The sequence below is a fragment of the Trypanosoma conorhini genome, assembly GCF_003719485.1.
Source record: "Trypanosoma conorhini strain 025E chromosome Unknown Tco_14.4_contig_00417, whole genome shotgun sequence".
Classification (NCBI taxonomy): domain Eukaryota; phylum Euglenozoa; class Kinetoplastea; order Trypanosomatida; family Trypanosomatidae; genus Trypanosoma; species Trypanosoma conorhini.
In genome coordinates this window covers 1-16897 of record NW_021704508.1, presented here as the reverse complement: position 1 = coordinate 16897, position 16897 = coordinate 1, and the positions used below count along the sequence as shown (strand labels likewise).

The 16897-nt window shown below is 57.1% G+C and overlaps 6 protein-coding genes across 6 annotated transcripts, besides 10 other annotated features; all 6 read right to left on the bottom strand.

Moving 5' to 3' along the window:
• Nucleotides 1–57: 57 nt before the first annotated feature.
• Nucleotides 58–76: a microsatellite.
• Nucleotides 77–371: 295 nt separating this feature from the next.
• On the bottom strand, nt 372–2501 carry Tco025E_06300 (putative surface protease GP63; the record flags this gene model as incomplete). The annotated part of the gene is made up of 1 exon (XM_029373180.1): nt 372–2501. One exon carries the CDS (start codon nt 2499–2501, stop codon nt 372–374), a length of 2130 nt encoding a protein of 709 aa, XP_029226695.1.
• A 215-nt stretch (nt 2502–2716) lies between these two features.
• Nucleotides 2717–4024, bottom strand: Tco025E_06299 (uncharacterized protein; the record flags this gene model as incomplete). The annotated part of the gene is made up of 1 exon (XM_029373179.1): nt 2717–4024. One exon carries the CDS (start codon nt 4022–4024, stop codon nt 2717–2719), a length of 1308 nt encoding a protein of 435 aa, XP_029226694.1.
• A 57-nt stretch (nt 4025–4081) lies between these two features.
• Nucleotides 4082–4123: a microsatellite.
• A 123-nt stretch (nt 4124–4246) lies between these two features.
• Nucleotides 4247–4283: a microsatellite.
• A 190-nt stretch (nt 4284–4473) lies between these two features.
• On the bottom strand, nt 4474–7566 carry Tco025E_06298 (uncharacterized protein; the record flags this gene model as incomplete). Its single annotated transcript, XM_029373178.1, has 1 exon — nt 4474–7566. The coding sequence occupies one exon, from the start codon at nt 7564–7566 to the stop codon at nt 4474–4476; it is 3093 nt and encodes a 1030-aa protein (XP_029226693.1).
• Nucleotides 7567–8109: 543 nt separating this feature from the next.
• Nucleotides 8110–8134: a microsatellite.
• Nucleotides 8135–8172: 38 nt separating this feature from the next.
• Nucleotides 8173–8196: a microsatellite.
• A 54-nt stretch (nt 8197–8250) lies between these two features.
• Nucleotides 8251–9138, bottom strand: Tco025E_06297 (uncharacterized protein; the record flags this gene model as incomplete). The annotated part of the gene is made up of 1 exon (XM_029373177.1): nt 8251–9138. One exon carries the CDS (start codon nt 9136–9138, stop codon nt 8251–8253), a length of 888 nt encoding a protein of 295 aa, XP_029226692.1.
• A 106-nt stretch (nt 9139–9244) lies between these two features.
• Nucleotides 9245–9285: a microsatellite.
• Nucleotides 9286–9886: 601 nt separating this feature from the next.
• Nucleotides 9887–9919: a microsatellite.
• A 247-nt stretch (nt 9920–10166) lies between these two features.
• Tco025E_06296 (glycerol-3-phosphate dehydrogenase (FAD-dependent), mitochondrial) lies at nt 10167–11978 on the bottom strand (the record flags this gene model as incomplete). The annotated part of the gene is made up of 1 exon (XM_029373176.1): nt 10167–11978. The coding sequence occupies one exon, from the start codon at nt 11976–11978 to the stop codon at nt 10167–10169; it is 1812 nt and encodes a 603-aa protein (XP_029226691.1).
• A 297-nt stretch (nt 11979–12275) lies between these two features.
• Nucleotides 12276–12307: a microsatellite.
• A 28-nt stretch (nt 12308–12335) lies between these two features.
• Nucleotides 12336–12357: a microsatellite.
• A 325-nt stretch (nt 12358–12682) lies between these two features.
• Nucleotides 12683–12705: a microsatellite.
• Nucleotides 12706–12717: 12 nt separating this feature from the next.
• On the bottom strand, nt 12718–16362 carry Tco025E_06295 (putative myosin heavy chain; the record flags this gene model as incomplete). Its single annotated transcript, XM_029373175.1, has 1 exon — nt 12718–16362. The coding sequence occupies one exon, from the start codon at nt 16360–16362 to the stop codon at nt 12718–12720; it is 3645 nt and encodes a 1214-aa protein (XP_029226690.1).
• Nucleotides 16363–16897: the final 535 nt, after the last annotated feature.

The window sequence follows — 16897 nt, the reverse complement described above, 5'->3', positions numbered from 1 at the left end:
TGGAATTTACTTGTATCAACTTTTGAACAAAATGCTGGGCGCATGGTATGAAAACAAAATAATAATAATAATAATAGTGCACATGTTTTGAGCCAATTTTTGTTAAGGTTGCATATATATGTATACATATATTTTTTACGGCATGCGGTTGGATCAGGATTATATACACGTACTACTGCTTCTTGTGAGAAAACGGACCAATACCAGGAAAGGTAATACATGAACGCGGTTATCCTATAAATTGCGCACGCGCTCATTTCTCTGTCTCTCTCTTTGTGTGCGTGGGTGTGCGTATAAAGATATGAGTAAAGATCTTTTAACGAGTCCCAACGTGGTATGTAAGCTTGATAACTAACGCCATTATTCCAGGCTTAGAAAAGAGTAGTGGTCGTCAGCGTGGTGAAGAGAAACGTGATAGCAAGCCAGTTTGTTGTTGAGGATGCAGCGGAGTCCATGGCGCATAATTTATGTGCCCCCATCCAACCGTCTAGGCATGAGTCGGCCATCAACCTTGGATCCTTGCACTGCTGCAAGCGCGGGTTGTGGTCAAGCCAGATGCGCATTGCCAGCTGGCATTCTCTACCAAAGCAGTCTCGAATCCGCTTGGCCGAGAGACGGCATGCGGGGAAGAAGAGGTCTATATTCTCCGCACACTTCACACGCTCCACACATGATGTCATGTTCGCTTGAGTAATCTGTAGAGGTGGTTGGTTTGTATCTGCCACAGCCGGCTCCTGTATCATACTATTGGGGTACGTAAGTACTGCGGAAGACATGTCTGCTTTGGTGTTTCCACATATAAGACTCGCTGAAGGACAGAGTATTTTGCCGTGAACTCCGCGCAAGTAAGAGGTGTCTGCCTCCCCCGCGGTGCCATTCGCAGGACACGGAACCGTTTGCCCTTGAACACGCAACAGTATCTGTCCAGAGCTTGTGCACATCATCGGCAGGCAGCGGGCACCGTTGCCCAAGTTGGGAAGCGCACTCGTAATGAGGTTAGACTTAAAACAACGGCTGTTTTGTCCCATTTCATCCCCGTACAAATTCACTGAGCCTTCGTTGTTTTCGTTTACGCAGTTCACGTTGAAGTAGACAGAGATGCTTGGGCAATAGTCCATCTCCGGCAAGCTTCCACCCAGCCGTGGATTACTGAAGTACTGGTAGTTCGTGGGGAGGTCCACGGGGTACTCCGTCACGTCACACCTTCCCGCGCCCAAGCGGTCGTGCGTGCACCGAGACTCTGTCGCACTTTCCTCGTGAAAGCAAAATTCATCCACGTCCTCGGCTTGATCGTTGCATTTGTTGTAGAGAAATCGACACGAGCGGTTTCTGCCCCAGCGATAGTTGTCCTCCGCCACACTGTAGTTGATGGAGTAGTACCCGAGATCCTCCAGAAAGGCCAGTGTGAGGGAGGAGTAGAAGAGGTTGGCAGTGGTGATGCTTCCAACCAGCACCTCTTCGTATAAAATGCGCTTCTTCCAGTGCGAGCCTGCCGTCCCGGGTCCGCCGCCATCCTCAATCTCCACTCCGTCAAGCGTGGGGCAGTTAAAATGCCGCCGCGCCACCGCGACAACCCTGGGTGATGTGACCAGTGTCACGTTTTTGCCCAGCTTGGGCCGGTACACACGTGCGGAGCCTGGCACGATTTTGCCGCCAGGTCCCACATGCGAGCCGGCGGTGTTGGCTAGATTCGAAAAGCCCAGGGCGTGCGTGACCTCGTGCATTGCTATGCGTGCCTCAACCTCCGTGACGTATTCCCTGAGAACGCCTGGTATGAAGTTCACGTGCCCCACCACAGGCCGACCTGTGGACGCCTTCATGCACCAGCGCGCCCAGGCAGCGACGCTTCTTACCTCCCTCCTTGGATTGGCTGTAACAAACACAACGTAGTCCTTCTCCGCAATCTGGACGGCAGGGTTACTTAGGAAAGGGCAGACGCTTGCGTCCACCGAGATTTCTTCCAGCGGGTCCACAAGAACCGCCTGCTCCAAAAATGCGCAAGCCCTCTTAACCAACCTGCGTATTGTCCTGACCTTTCGCGGTGTCAAGACATCGTCGTCAGTGCACTTGGTTGTATCCCCAAGGTAGGTAGTGACGACTTGTCCAGCCTTGCTGCAGGCCTCACCCAGCAAAAACACGGCGTGGAAACGAATGTTCTGCCGAGCAGCGGCCGTGAAGACGGGAAGGGCGTTCACGTTTCGCATGGCATCCCTGTACTTCACATTCGCGTACGGAAGTGCATCGTGGGGGAGCGCCACCTGGTCGTGCACGCACACGTAGTGGCGGGGCATCGCAGAGGGGTCCGCCGCGTGGGCGGTAGCCACCGCCGTCAGGAACAGCAGCGCACAGGCGGCGACGCGAAACACGTCGGAGGCGCGAAGCGGCCGCCCTGCGCCCATCCTCCCCGCCTGCGCCGCCTGCCCCCTGCTCTTCTGCCGCTGCGCGCCTCTGCCCTGACGCCGCGCACTGCCAGCAGCAGCGGCAGCAGCAGCTCCCCTCATGTGTTGACGCTAGAAAAACAAATTCCCTTCGACGAAAAAAGCTGCAAAAAAAAAAGAGCGATAGAACGGGTTCATACGACAATTTCACATACAGCCAAACATATCTGTCCATACCCCGCTGCCGCCTCGATGCTTACGCCCACGCTCAGCAAGAGAAAATGCATACAATCAAGCACAGAAGGACATAAATATGCCCAGCAGCACGAAAAGCAACACTACGACTTCGTTGCAGGGACACGGTTCACGCGGCTGAGGCGCAGGGGAAGTAGCGTCGTGCCGGGGCGGCAGTTGTACTGGTACCGCCACCGACGCAGCGGGAAGCTCAGCACCCCCGCCGCAAACGCCTGGATCAGGTGGTACATCAATGAGGGCAGTAGTATCACGGCAGCCTGGCGATTCTCCTGAAAAAGGTGAAGGATGATGGGAACGACAAGAACTTCAGACTTCGTGACAAACGTAAAAAAAAGCGCAATTCGATCCTCGGGTGTGCACGCAATCAGCGAAGCCAGCAGCCATCCCACCAAGCATGTCGCGGCGTACAACGTCAACTCCACAAGGGATATCAGCCCGACACCCCGCCACGTTAATGAACTAGAGGCAACAGACTGAACAAAGAAGTTGCTAAACATGCAGTAGTTAACCAGGAGTAGTACAAGGTTGTTCAGCTGAATCGTGCGTTGGCGCCAGTACACGAGACTGCCGTTGCACAACTCAGAGCATGCTAACTCTGCCTTGTTGAGGCGTAAAACATCGCGGTCCTCCCCAGCTATGCGGCGGTGTGCCACCCACCCAAACACCTTTTGTGCGATAACGCCACAAAAGAAGGGGCCAATCACAGTTGCGTGGAACAGCATCATTTCGGCCGTGCTTGGAAACTTGGTTGCATGGGACAATGACATGCATGCCAGCATTAGCAACGGGGAGAGGACAACGCCACACACACTACCAACCGCACTGAGGTACTGTGAAAGAGCCTCACTCCCTTGCGACGAACGCACTGCCGCCACGGAAAGAATCACAGACGGAGGCAAGCAAAACGTGCACATTAAACCCACCGCTAGATAGTTTGTCTCACTGCTGCTACGAAGCGTCATGTATACGCCCACCCCCACAATAGGGGAAAAAAGAAAGCTCATGATAAACATGGTAATCGCAGGACCCATAAAACGCAGCGTGGCGCCCCTGTCAACGTCTGGGAAGGAGGCACCGCTTAGTGTGAAGGAGACTAAGACGAGGACGCGCGTCCAGGCACTGGTGGCCATGTCCGCCGAGACGGGGTGGTAATATGCCATGCCAATACTCAATATGAAGAGGCCAAGCAGCCACTGGCTGCGCACCCAATCCACCACCGACAGCGACCCCATAACGAGACGCACCAACCGTTCCTTTGAGCCTGCGGCGGCCCCCGCCTCATCCCCGATGCCCGCAACTAAGAACTCTCTGGTGGGCTGCAACTCCGGGGACCGTCGCCAGAGCTGCGGGGTGTGCACCTCTACTCCACCCGTGCCGCTCATCCCTGCCATTGTCCCTCCTAATGTGGAAACTGGAAGCGAAAGCTATTCTACAAGGCCAACAGAGACAAACAAAACACTAAACAAGAAGGATAGAAACAAAAACAAAAAGAGAACTTTGCGCGCGAGCATCCCATTCATTGTAAACACCCACACACGCAGCCTGCGTGTGTGCGTGGGTGTGGGCGGTTTAATACTTCATCGAATAGGCAACACTCCGGCCGCTGCCCACCCCAAGCACCAACCAAAACAACAACAAGAACAACACACATATACGCGCACACGCATAGACGCAAAGAAAAAAAAGAAAATATAATGGTCTACACATGTATATATATACACACAGAGAGAGAGAGAAGTACTATTTCCTCTCTTCGGCGGTGGAAGCCCCTTCAGTAATGTATGGTTTCAGCAGAATGGCGCATAGATGTAGATGGATTCGCCCGTGTGCAGCTACGGAGTCACCCGTCTTCTTTCAGACTAAAATCCGCTGCCAGACAGGAGACCCAAAAAGGGCTCACTGGCAGTATCACCGACTCCGCGCACTGGATTGACAATCCATCAACCTCCGAGAAGGCATCCCAGAGCGTCTCGATGTGCCTGCCGAGGCAGTCCGAAACAAGGACTTCCCACGCCGCCTGCCCAAAACGCATATACTTCTCGATAGAGGCACGAGCAAGCTGAGGCAATTTCAGCGGATCCCGCAACCATCGTTGCGTACAGAGTAGGCAGAGGTAGTAGACATCCACGCCCTCACAGCGCATCCGTTCCTCCAGATGCGGGAAGGCCGCAATAAAACGATGCGCCACACCAACCGCTAGGTCTGTGCCACGTCCGTACGTTTCCAAATGTGATGAGGAATGCGACTTCACCACCGCCGCCGCACGCGACGCGTCTCCCCCATACAACTGAAGCAGCAGCCGCAGAACAGAAAGGATATGGACTTCCTCTTCCGCATCCTCTCCCTTCACGGAAAGAAGTTCTTTCAGGGCGCACAACTCACCTTCCCCAACAAGGCGCAAGTCGGAGATTGCACATTTTTCGGCAGCCGCCTGCAGCGCGGCTTCATGCTCCGCTCCGAATCGGTGTGCAAGTACGGCAGCGAGGCGGTCGGAGGCAACGCCAGTTGTTAAAAACTGCAAAAGCTGCCAGACCGGGTCAAGCCCGCGTCTCTCCTTGAGTAGTTCCTGCAGTGCAGCCTGCAATACGTGCCCGTGGCTACACTCGTTGGCGTCTCCTGCTCCGCTCAACCTATTGAGGCTGAGAACACACAACAAAAGTAGCAGGGAGTCTTCCCCAAAGGGCTCATTCGGCAGCGACACGTTTCCGTTGTACTCTACCCAGTAGGTTTGCAGCTGTCGAGCCACCATTTCTGTGACATCCAAATCAGCCACGCCCGGTGTGGGAGATAGTGGGCACAGCGTGGCAATCCATAGGCGAACGGAGAGCATTGCCGCGAGCATGCGCCTTTGGCGCACTTCCTGCACAGGAGTGAGCTGAGGCACGTGAAGAAGGGCCTCAAACTCCTCCACAGGGATTGCAAGGAGAGCGCCGTCCGCGACGTCTCTGTCCGCCGCCAGTGACAGGAGCACCTCCGTCGTGGCAAGAAACAACCCACGACGCGCGCAGGCATTTGTGCACCATCGCATCAGCAACCACCATGCGGTAGGGCACACACGCACTGGGGGCTGCGGTTGTTGCTCGTCCTCCTCCTCCCTCTCCTTCTTTTCATACTCCTGCTGCTGCTGCTGCTTCTGTGACCCTGAAGGCATCCTGGGGGCACCCGCGCAGAGGTGCAGGAGCAGAGCCCTGTAGTCAAGGTGGCCTGCACGCCGCTCATCCTCCAAGACCTCCTCAAGGCCGCGCCAGGAGGAGATGGAGTAGCTGATGGCAACAAGGTGCCCCTCGTTCCACGGCGATCCCACACGCTTTTCGTGCCGGCACACGGCACGCACGGCACGCGCAACCACTTTGGGCAAATCCGTCGCGTGCCAACGCAGCAATTCCCACCAGAAATCCCCAACCACAGCTTGGTGCACGGAAGCCTTCTTCGTCCAGTGCTCCGACCGCCTGAGAAGTTTCTCCTCGAGGGACCGCACCTGCGCCAGCGACAGTCGATAGCTGCGGTTAGACTCATACGTGGAGGGCACTACGAAGCGCAGAAGGAGACGCAAGAGCCTTCCCACGGAGTCACGCACCTCACTGTACTCCTGAGAGATGAGAAAACGGTAAACCTTGTTGAACTGTTCTTGGCGCTTCTCAACGCAGAGCCCACGCACGCAGCGATCGACGCACACCATGGCATCCTCAACAAGGTCGCATCGCACGTGGTTGCTCAGCAAGGCGTCCACCAGCTTCTCAAAGACGAGCGTAAAAGTAGTTGCGTCGCCGGGCCCTTTCACCCACAGCGGTAGCATTGTCAACATCAGCCCCAGAACGTGGGAGATGGGCATGGCAGCTGCCAGTTTGTTGATAAGGCCAGGCTCCCTTATCGGAAGCAGGGCGATGTTGCAGCCGAGAGAGGGGCGCACCAAGAGCCTCTTCAGCCACAGTGCCTGTGAATCCAAAACGCTAAAGTCCTCAAGGTGCTCAACGACAACGCGTAAGCCTTGCAGGAGTAGCTGGGCAATTTCGTCGTCCAGGAAGGCGACAATGCTTTCCGAGGTGCAAAGGAGAAGTCGATGGAACAGCTCCAAAAAGACGCCCCGCTCATCTGGCGCGTCCTCGACGGGGCGCCGGAGCTTCGCAGCCACGGCGTCCAAAAGCCCAAGTTTCCGTTGGGGGGCGCATCGACTGTAAATCAGCTCCACAAGTGTGCGGGTCTCACACGATGTCGCCTGCAGCCCTACGCACACGAGCAGCGCGCCAACCCAGAAGTCCCAGTTGGCGTCGAGGATGGGGGACTCCGGATCCGCGTCCGCGACCGCGCGCAGTGCCCGGACAAACACCTCTGCCTTTTCGCCGCTTAAAGCGCTACCATCCTCCACCCATTCCCGCCTACACGAGTCGAGCAACCCACGGACGTCGTGGCACGAAGTCTTCCCTTCCCACGGCAGCTCCTCCCAAAAGCCATCATGGTCTGCACCAAAGCGTAGGACATTACTCGGTGGAGTGGCATCGGCCGCCGACGTGTAGCCAGGTGGTGTGACACTATCTTGCTCCTCTGCAACCGCGTACATGCGTTCCAGTATCTGTTTCCACTCCCCACGCATTTCCTCCATGGCCGCCCCGTTGCGTAGCAGCGCATCACGCAGGGCAAGCGGATCACTCTTGGCCCCCGCCACTCCATTACCGGTTGTAGTCCTCACCAATTCGGCATTCTTCCTCACAAACAGCCGTACAGACTCTCGTAACCCTTTTACAGCAGGCACCCCACGCAACGCGGAATTGCCAGGACCAATGAGCGACTCCAAACTTCGCTTTGCTTCCGCATCTTCTTCCTCCGTCTTGTTTTTAGGGCACGGACTTTCCCGTCCCTTGCCCAGACTGTTCGCGAGGAGGGCCTCACAGACGACCTTCAGACTTCGTGGTGGGCCTTTCTGTGGAATTTCCATGCGTGGCGCGGATTACGCAACCGGTCATGAAGGGGTGACACCTACACGCGAAGTGGTCTGTTACTTCTCGTGGGAAACCGACAAGAGAGACGAAGACGGGTGGAGAGGAAAAAAGAGAGTCGGCAAGCGCCATTCAGTGTGCCAGTGCGTCAGTGCGTTTGGGGAGGGAGTGGTTTCGCAGCCACGCGTGACAGATGCCTTCTGTGCTGCATTCTGCCCCAAGGCAGAGGCCGAGTGCTAAGGCGAGTGACAGGCGTTGCTGTTCTTCTTCTCCCGCTCACGACTTCCCCCGGACTGACGCAGCACCCACTGCAAATATTCGCCCACTTTTCTTCGCTCCATCCAGCACTCCTCTCAGGCACACTTTCACCCACACACGCACGCATCTACTTCCCTGCCTCCACCCCCTACACACACCGGGCGGCCGTGCAACTCCTACTGCTCCCAGTCGTGGTACTCGTCCAACGACACGGAGGGCCCGGGGCGACGTTTTTTTTTTTTGGTTTCTTATACTCCGCCGCCCCTGTCAGAGGCGAATCACCCCAGACGCACACACACACACACACACCAAGTGCAACAAACCCCCTCCCTTCCCCATAGTACGCTAAACAAACAAAGAAACTAAAAAACGGCCCTGTTCCCCTTTTTCACCCATCCCTCTACTAGACTTTTAGCAAGAAGCATCTAACGTTTTTCATTCACAAGCCCCGCTCTTTCCGGACCGCGGTACAAGTACTTGAACTCTGGGCGCTCCTTTACGAGTGGCACATTCTCATCCTTTGGTATCTCGTACGTGAACGGAGACTCGGCAAACATGTCTCGCAGTGGCGTGGCGGTGAGGAAGTAGGGATTCTTGCGCGGCGGGTAGTCCGTGCAAGTGTTAAAGCTTGGCTCCCACGCAGGAATCATACAGGCCGAAAATAAGCTCCAATTCTCACCCGGGCGGATGCCGTAGACATGATAATCAAAGCGACGACACCATTCCTTCTTGTATTTGGCATACTTTTCCCACAACTGCTTCTTTCGCTCCAACCGTTCCTTGTCCTCCATGACTCCATACTTGCGGCACTCGTAGTCGTTTGGGAGGTACCCAGTGAGGCGATACATGCTTCGGTAGCAGAAGCACAGGTCCATGGAAAAAAAGGTCAATAACGTGATGGAAGAGCGTGACATGGGCATCATGCGCGCATTCCGCGTGGCCGCCTTGGAGCGAACCCAGTAGCTGTACGCGAACGCCACTGCAAGAGAAGTGGCGTGTTCGTACCACCGCACCGACTTTACTACGTCAAAGAACCCCGGCGTGGTTTCCACGACGGGGAAGGGGGTACCCATAATATGGTGTGCTAGGCGGAAGTTAGTGTAGTCCGAGTTGGTGAGGGACTGGTAGACGTTGTCGCGGCGCTCCACCGAGAGCGTGGAGCGCCAGAGCTGGAAGGACTTCCATGCGAGGAGCTCCTGGTCAGAGAGCTCACGCTCCGTGCTGGGGGCGCACTTGGTGTGGTCTACCGCTAAGAAGATGGGCTTGCCGGATTTGCCCACGCCGCCCGGTCCAATTTCCTCTGCAGTTGCCATCCGTGCGTGTGCCTGGTCTCCCCCTGGCAAGGGCAGAACACGCAGACGGCTTGGATCTTCTACCAAAACAAACACAAAGCAACCGCGGCCGTCAAAGCAGAGAGGTCAAAACAACAACAACAACAACGGCAACGACAACTGAAACAAACAGAGGATGGAAGTAAATAGCGGCAAGTGGGGGGGGGAGGAAAGAAAACAGTAACAAATAAACAAAGCAGCGTCGTGCAGACAGAAGACAAGATCGGGTGGCCGGCGACGATGCGCAGCCATCCACCCTCGCTTTCACCTCTCCCGCAAGGAATGGAATTGCCGCACCCTCACCCGGCCCGCACTGCGAAGAAGATACCACGCACGCACTCACCTAAAAACGGCGACGCCCAGTCGCTGAAGGAAATCATAAAATCCTACCACCACCACCAAAAACTTTTCTTTCCTCTTGGTTGATATTTCGTTTGTCGCCCCATTATAAGTCCACTTCCTCTCCAGAAAAATTTTCACGAGCCAAGCTCAAAAGAAACCGCACGAGAAACACACACAGATAGAGATAGAGATTTAAGGAGGATAAAACAAAGAGCGTCAACTGTATCGTTCTGCGGCGCCACAAGGGCGACGGCACGGGGGTGGTCAAAGGGGGCTTTGGCAACACTCGAGGCAGTTGTGTGACGGTTGCGCGGACTGGCTGTCTAGCGTACTACAAACAGAGCAAACCCCCCAACCTCCCTACGCTCCCAGAATTGCACACTAGATGTATATACATATATATATATATATATATATATATCCCGCTATCGATTATTTACGTAACCCACGAGCAAGCGGGGGTATAAAAAAGATTTACATTACATTCCGTTGCCTTCTCCTTTTTTTTTTTCATCAGGAGAGAAAAAGAATGGGGTGAAAGAACGAGTCTGTAGGCGCATGTAACACCCCAAGTTTTTCCCCCTCCTTTCTCGCCTGCAGCGCTGCAGATCGGTGCACGCGCCCGCCCACACACGCCATTGCTTTCTTAGCTTTATCCACAAGCAACATTAGCTGGCCAGGAAGGAGTTCAGGGACGCAAAGGCATTCGTCTGCTCCTCGTTTTTCTTTGACCGACCCCAGCGCTTCGTCTCGGCCATCACACGCGTGACCTCGGGAATAATCGCCTTGGCGCGTTCCACGTTGAGAAACGACAGGCGCGTGCGGCGGGCAATGAAGTCCTGCACATGCTCACAATGCTCCCGTTGCGCCGCATACGTCACTTCCGCCTCCACGATGGGTTCTTTCGGGTGCAGCCGCTGCAACGCTGCCGGGTTGCGGCGCACCATGTCAAGCAGGATGTAGTAGCGATCGCCGTACTGTCTCTTCCAGTGGGAATGCACGTCCTCCGGGATGTCGCTCGGCGCAGCTGCAGGGACGGATGCCAGGTTGTGAGCTCCAACCAGCTGTAACTCCCCCGTCACACACGGTCTGAACGAGGCACGGTTTTTTAGCAGCTTGTCCCGCAGTTCATCCACGGCGTCTTGGGCAATTTTACGGTACGTCGTCCATTTGCCCCCAGTGACGCTAAGCATTTGATGCTCTTCGTCCACGGAGACCATGTGCTCACGCACTATGTTCTGCGTGCTGCTCTCCGACGCACCCTCTGCCACGGCAAGCGGGCGAATACCACACCAGGCGGAGAGCACCGCCTCCCGTGGCACCTTGCCGACGTACTCCTCCATGCTATCGAGGAGAAAACGCACATCGGCCTCTGGCGGTCGCACGTCCTCCGTGACTTCGCACTTGTTGTCTGTGGTCCCAACTAAGCAGCCCCCCAACCAGGAAGTGCCAAACACCACGCGACCATCACTGGAGGGGAAAACCATGGCTCCCTCCCTCGGACAGTACCTCGGCTCAACGACAATGTGCGTTCCGGAGCTTGGCACGATGCGAAGCTTGCTTTTGTCCGCCATGAGTTTTTGAACCTCACCACTAAACGGGCCACAGGCGTTTAGAATAGTCCTGCTGTACACCGTAAACTTGCGTTGATTCACGCGATCGGTTACGAGCGACTTCACCACCCGTTCGCCAGAGCTGTTCTGCACAAGCTCCATTTTTTCCACCTTTGCGTAGTTCACTGTGGCTGCTCCGTAGCTGGCGGCTGTAAGAGCCGCCGAGAGACAGACGCGGGCGTCATCCATCTGCCCATCATAATACTGGACGGACCCGTACAGCAACTCGCCATGCTTGTTGGTGTACCGAAGCTGGGGAAATCGCTTCAGTGTGTCGTAGGGGGTGAGGAAGCCGGAGTATTTGAGGGTGCCGCGTTCCCACATGGCGATCAAATCATACAGCTTCGCGCCACACCAAAACTTGACAATGTCAATTGGGTCATAGCAAGGAATGATGGTGGGAATGTCGTGGCATAAGTGGGGTGCTTGGTGAATCATGATGGTGCGCTCCTGCAGCGCCTCCGCCACCAACTTAAGTTGTTGTACATCGAGGTGAAAGACTGCCTTTTCAAGGTAGCGAATCCCGCCATGTATAAGTTTGGTGCTCCGACTGCTCGTGCCGCTCGCGTAGTCGTTCATCTCGACAAGGCCCACGCTCAGTCCACGCGTCACGGCATCCAGCGCTGAGCCGGCGCCGACAGAGCCACCGCCCACAATGAGTACATCCATGGGAGTTTCAGGGGAAGCAAATGCCTGGAAACGAGTTAGGCACTCGTCGCGGGAGGGGTTCTCCGGACACACAAGGGGAACCGTCTTGCTGGAGTCAAACTTCCGCTGCGTCCAGCTGGGGTTGGTGTAACTGAAGCCAATGAGACCTGCCACAGCGGCTGTGGCGGCCCCTATACACTTTTTTGCGGCGCTTGCCATGATGTTGGTAAAGGGCGAGTTTCGGAACGCTCTTGCGAGGAGTCCGCTTCTTCCGCGCGTGCTTGTGTGTGCAGGGAGGTGCGGGGGCAAAGCAAAGACTGCCGAGTAAGACAGAGCAGCGCAGCAGGCAACACGAAACACAAGCAAAAGTGACTGCTCAATTCCAGTCTGTCGCCCCAAAGGACTCGGACAGAAGAGGTGTGAAGGCGGCGGTGGGCCGCAAGACTCCCGGCTTTGGCTCCACCCAACTCACTGCCGCATTCAGCGGCATTGGCTGAGGAGGAGAAAGCCATCAAGTAAAAAAAAAATAAGAATAATAATAATAATAAAACAACCGCACACAAACACGCAGCAAAAATATATATATATATATATAATAACAATAATCAACGGTGCAAGTTGAACTGCACTTGCACACAACGATAAAGCAACCCGTGAGGGTCAGTGCTGGTGGGGTGGTGAAACTCGGCCACCGCCGTGGCGGCCACTCGCAGTCAGCTGTACACACTACCCCACCGCCCGCACTAGTCGTGCAGTGGGTGCGTCATTGTATCTCAACCTTCGCCCGATCGCAAAATGAATTGCCTTCGTCGGTTTCTACTTTCGCCGCTTCTCGCTCACGCGCTCCCTCGCCCGCAGGGTGTGTGCCCCACTCGTATGGAATCCCACTTCCCCGCGTTTTCGCTATTGCCGCTTCTGTCCTTCAAAACAACAACAACAACCACAAAAGGCGGGGTTGTCACGCCCAGCGCCTGGAGCGCTTGTACCGCGGTGCCGACGACACGGCTTCTTGCGTCGGGCCGAAAGAACTCGCCCTGGCGGTAGCGAGACGGCTGTCCCCCTGTGTCGCGCCAAGGAAGAAGTCACACGGTGCAGGCGGTGTCAAGCACCGTGGGGGGTAGCGACGGCGTGGCGAGGCGTGTGCGGCGGCGGTCGCAAGCCACGACACCGACCTGTGCACGGTCCCGTTCCACGCAGGAGAGGGCGTTCTTCCTTCGTCGGAGGTGCTCCACCCGCCCAACTTGCCAGGAACAGGGACAGACAACACAGGAGAGGGAGAATCGTACATCGAAGGGGAAGGGTCATGTGGCGGGGCCTGCAGGGGGCGGCCCGTAGCAAAGGACCCAGCCAGGGGGGCGGCGGGAGAGGGCACCGCCGGCCTCGAGTGTGAGGCCCGCGGCGGCGGCAAGAGAGGCGCGGCCGTCAAGGACGGCGTGACACCTCCCGAGGGCGAGGGCAGAGGACGCCGCGGGAGTGGCCCGGCGTCGTGGGTCATCGCGGCGGAGTGCATGGGGCTCATGTGCAACGACCACAGGCGACCCTGCAGCTCCCGCGCCTCCGCTGCCTTGAGCTGCTGCAGTAGCAGCACATGCCTCCTCCGCTCCCGCTCAAGCTCCTCCCGGCGCCGGGACGCCTGCGGCACCACAGCCTCCACCTCGCGAAACTGCCGCCGGAAGGACTTCATGTAGGAGCGGTTCCTCTGCTCCAACGCCCGCCGCTCCTCGACTTCGTCGCGTTCGATGGACTCCATCGCCGCAAGGCGCCGGTGCGACGCCGTCGCCTCCCTCTCGAGCACCAACATCTGCCGCCGCACGTGCCATGACCCAAAGGCGTGCCAGAGCTGGTTCCGCTCCCCGCTCTCCCTGCTCCGAATCCAGCAGCGCTGCTCAAACTCCACGTCGTCCAGATCCTCCCTAAGGATGGTGAAGAAGAGGAGCCTCTCCTGGCGGAACACACGGCGAAGCCGCCCGATGTACACCGTGGCTTCTTGCAGGATATCATTCCGTGCTAGCAGCGCGGCGTCAAAGAGTTTCTGGCACTCTAACAACGTCTGCGTCTCACGTGCTTTGCAGAGTTCCAAGTCTTTCCTTAGCGCCAATTGCATTCGTTGCTCCGACTGAAGCGCCTCACGGTGAAACTGCCGCTTTTCTTCTCTGCACTCCTCGTACAGCGCCGCAGTTCGTTGACAAAGCAGTGCATGCTGCTCCTTGCGCCAGCGGGCCTTTGCCTCCCTCAACGCGGCCGAACGCTTCATGTACGCACGGTACTCGCTTGTGAGCAACAGGACAAGTCGCCGGCACTTTTTTTCACAGCTTTCACGATTGCTCTGCACCCTCGCAAGATAGCCCCTTCCACAGCTTTGCAGTCTAAGGCAAAACTTTGTAAGCGCCTCGTTTCTCTGGCGTTCCATGATGGGAAAAGCCTCGGCCTTCATGAACACCTTCGTCTTCCCGAGCTGCGCCATGACCTTGGTGTTTACATTGCACGCGGCGAGAATCGCCTGCGCCAACTCACGACCACTCCGTCCCTGGGCTTTGCTGCCCATAATAATCTTGTAGCGCGTGTTAAACTTGTCAAAGAGGTTCCGCACCGGGTATCCGGCCTTGCGTATCTTTACAGTTCCCAACACCCCGCTGGACTCAAGCTGCCGCATCGTCTGCAGTCCGTCGAACATCAATGGCTTCTTTGCTGGGTGCGGCTTAATGCAGCGGATCCAGTGCGGGTTGGTGCCATTAATCACCTCCATGAGTACGGCGAGTTGGCCCTTGAAGAAGGCGCCAACTGTCAGTCGCTTGCTGCGTGCCTCGGGAGGAAGCGGGGCCTCCAGGAGCTCCCGGATGAGGGGGTCCTGCGAATTCCGCATCAACCGCTTCACGCCGTCCTTGAGCGTGTCCCGGTTCTTCTCCAGCCAGCCGTTCACGTCATATGTGACGCTTGCGGCGTAGTGGTGAATGATGAACGTGTCGCGGCTCACCTTCTTCTTTTCAAAGAAGGGATTTTTCCCTGTGTGCGCCTGATGCACCTTCTCAAGGAAGTCAAGCTCGTTGCCCTGCCCGAGTGTGCACTCCTCGTCAAGCAGGGCAAGAATGCCGCCCTTGCCGACGATCAGCCGCAAGCACGGCGCGTTGTCCGGGCACGTCACCGCGGTGACGTCGATGCCCTCCTCGCGGCACTCGTCCATGTCCCTCTCAAAAATGTACTTGTTGTAGTGATTCTGCAGGGTCTCGTTCGTCAGGTTGATGCAGAGCTGCTCAAAGCTGTTTTTCTTAAAGTCCTCAAACCCAAAGATGTCCAAGAGGCCAATCCAGTTCCCTGCGGCGGCAACGTCGCACATCTGATTGCACTTATCCACCAGCCAGCCAAAGAGGCCGTCGTAGAGGGACTTCACGAGGGCGTCGCGTGCGTCGACCGCCAGCGTTGGGCGCAGCAGCTTGACGGTTTCGGTCCGCTGCACCAACAGCGTCGTGGTTACCATCTCCTTTCGCAGCGTCGCCTCGTCAACGCGCCAGAGACGCACGGCGTCCCTCAAGTACTTTTCGGTGCTCTGCCGCACCTGCGCCCCCTCGCCGTCCGCGTCAAAGGCGACGTTCAGCAAGGAAAGAATGCCGCCGACGCACGCCCAGACGGAGCGAACCTCCGCCTCCCGCATCCCAATCCTCCGCATGGCGCCCACGACGTCGTCGTAATCGGCGGCCGTGTCGTACTCCGAGTTTTCCAGGCACCCCCCTGCGTTCAAGCTCCTGTACGCGGCCTCGCTCGCCAGCCCCAGCCCCTCGCGCATCGCCCCACGCACCAGCAGGTAGAAGCTGTGGTACACCCGCTCGTTCTCCGCCGCGGTGACGATCCGAGACTTCTCCAGCAGGTACTTTGTCGTCTCTGCACCGACGAGCTGGGCCTTCGAGTTAAACTTCACCTTGACGAACTTACCGAAGCGGGAGCTGTTGTCGTTGCGCACGGTTCGGGCGTTCCCGAAACACTCCAATATGGGCGAGCAGGCTTCCAGCTTCGCCCCCACCTGCAGGCTCGCCGCCCGCTCCGCCTCGGTGGCCTCCAAGCACGAGACCTGCGCGAGGTACTTCATCACAATCTTCGTCGCCTCCGTCTTCCCCGCGCCGGACTCGCCGGAGACAAGGATGCACTGGTCCACGCGGTCGGAGACCATGTCGTAGTACGTGTTGTGCGCCTGCGCCCACGAGTGAGGCAGGCTCTTCTCGATCACGGGGCCCTCCTGCAGGTAGCGGCGCATGTTGTGGTCCTGGTACCAGGGAATGGCGAAGTTGAAGGGGTTGATCGCCACCACAATGGCGCCGATGTTGGTGTAGATCACGTCACGAAAGTAGCGCAAGTACAGACAGCGCAGCAGCGGGCCGTCGTGCAGCACCGTGAGCGCCAGCAGGTCGTCCGGCATCTCGTCCAGCAGATCTTCGCGGCAGGCGGCCAAGAGGGTCTCCGCCACTCCGTCAAACCCCTCTCCGACGCACCGCCGCTCCGGATCGTTCGTCCGCACGGAATACCCGCGCGCCTCCTTCGCAGTGACACGCGCAACGACCCACGACTCCCGCGGGTGGTCGAAGAAACACAGCGAGCCCACAGCAAAAGACATCTTCCTTCTCAGACGCAACGGAAACAACAAGCAAACAACCCAAAAAAAATGAAAAACGACACACACACGCGCACACAAAACAAGAACAAAAAAATATTCAACACATCGAACAAACAAATGTGAAACAATAACAAAAAAACAAAATGATTACCAACAGAACAAAGTCACACACAGACGTCGCTGCCGCCGGCAAGCAGCGTGGGCGGGTCGCGGGTGGCACGCAGCGGCAACTGCGCAGGGCAGCCCCCCCCCCCCCGCCAAGCGCGACAACTGCGAAGCAATGCCAACGCCAAGTCTGGCCCCAGTGGGTATCCTGTGGAGCGGCATCGAAGGATACAGCCGCCAAGGGACCTGTAATTCTGAGGCGTGCGTGCGTGTCTGCGCCGGTTCACTCTCCCGAGGGCAAGTCCGCCGTTGGTGCAATGGGTNTTGCTGCTCCACACGGTNCTACCCGNGGTNCTCGTGCGCCCCGNACCCGCGCATCTCCCGCGCCCGCCGCTCAGTCGCGTTGGGTCTCGTCACGCGCACGGTCAGG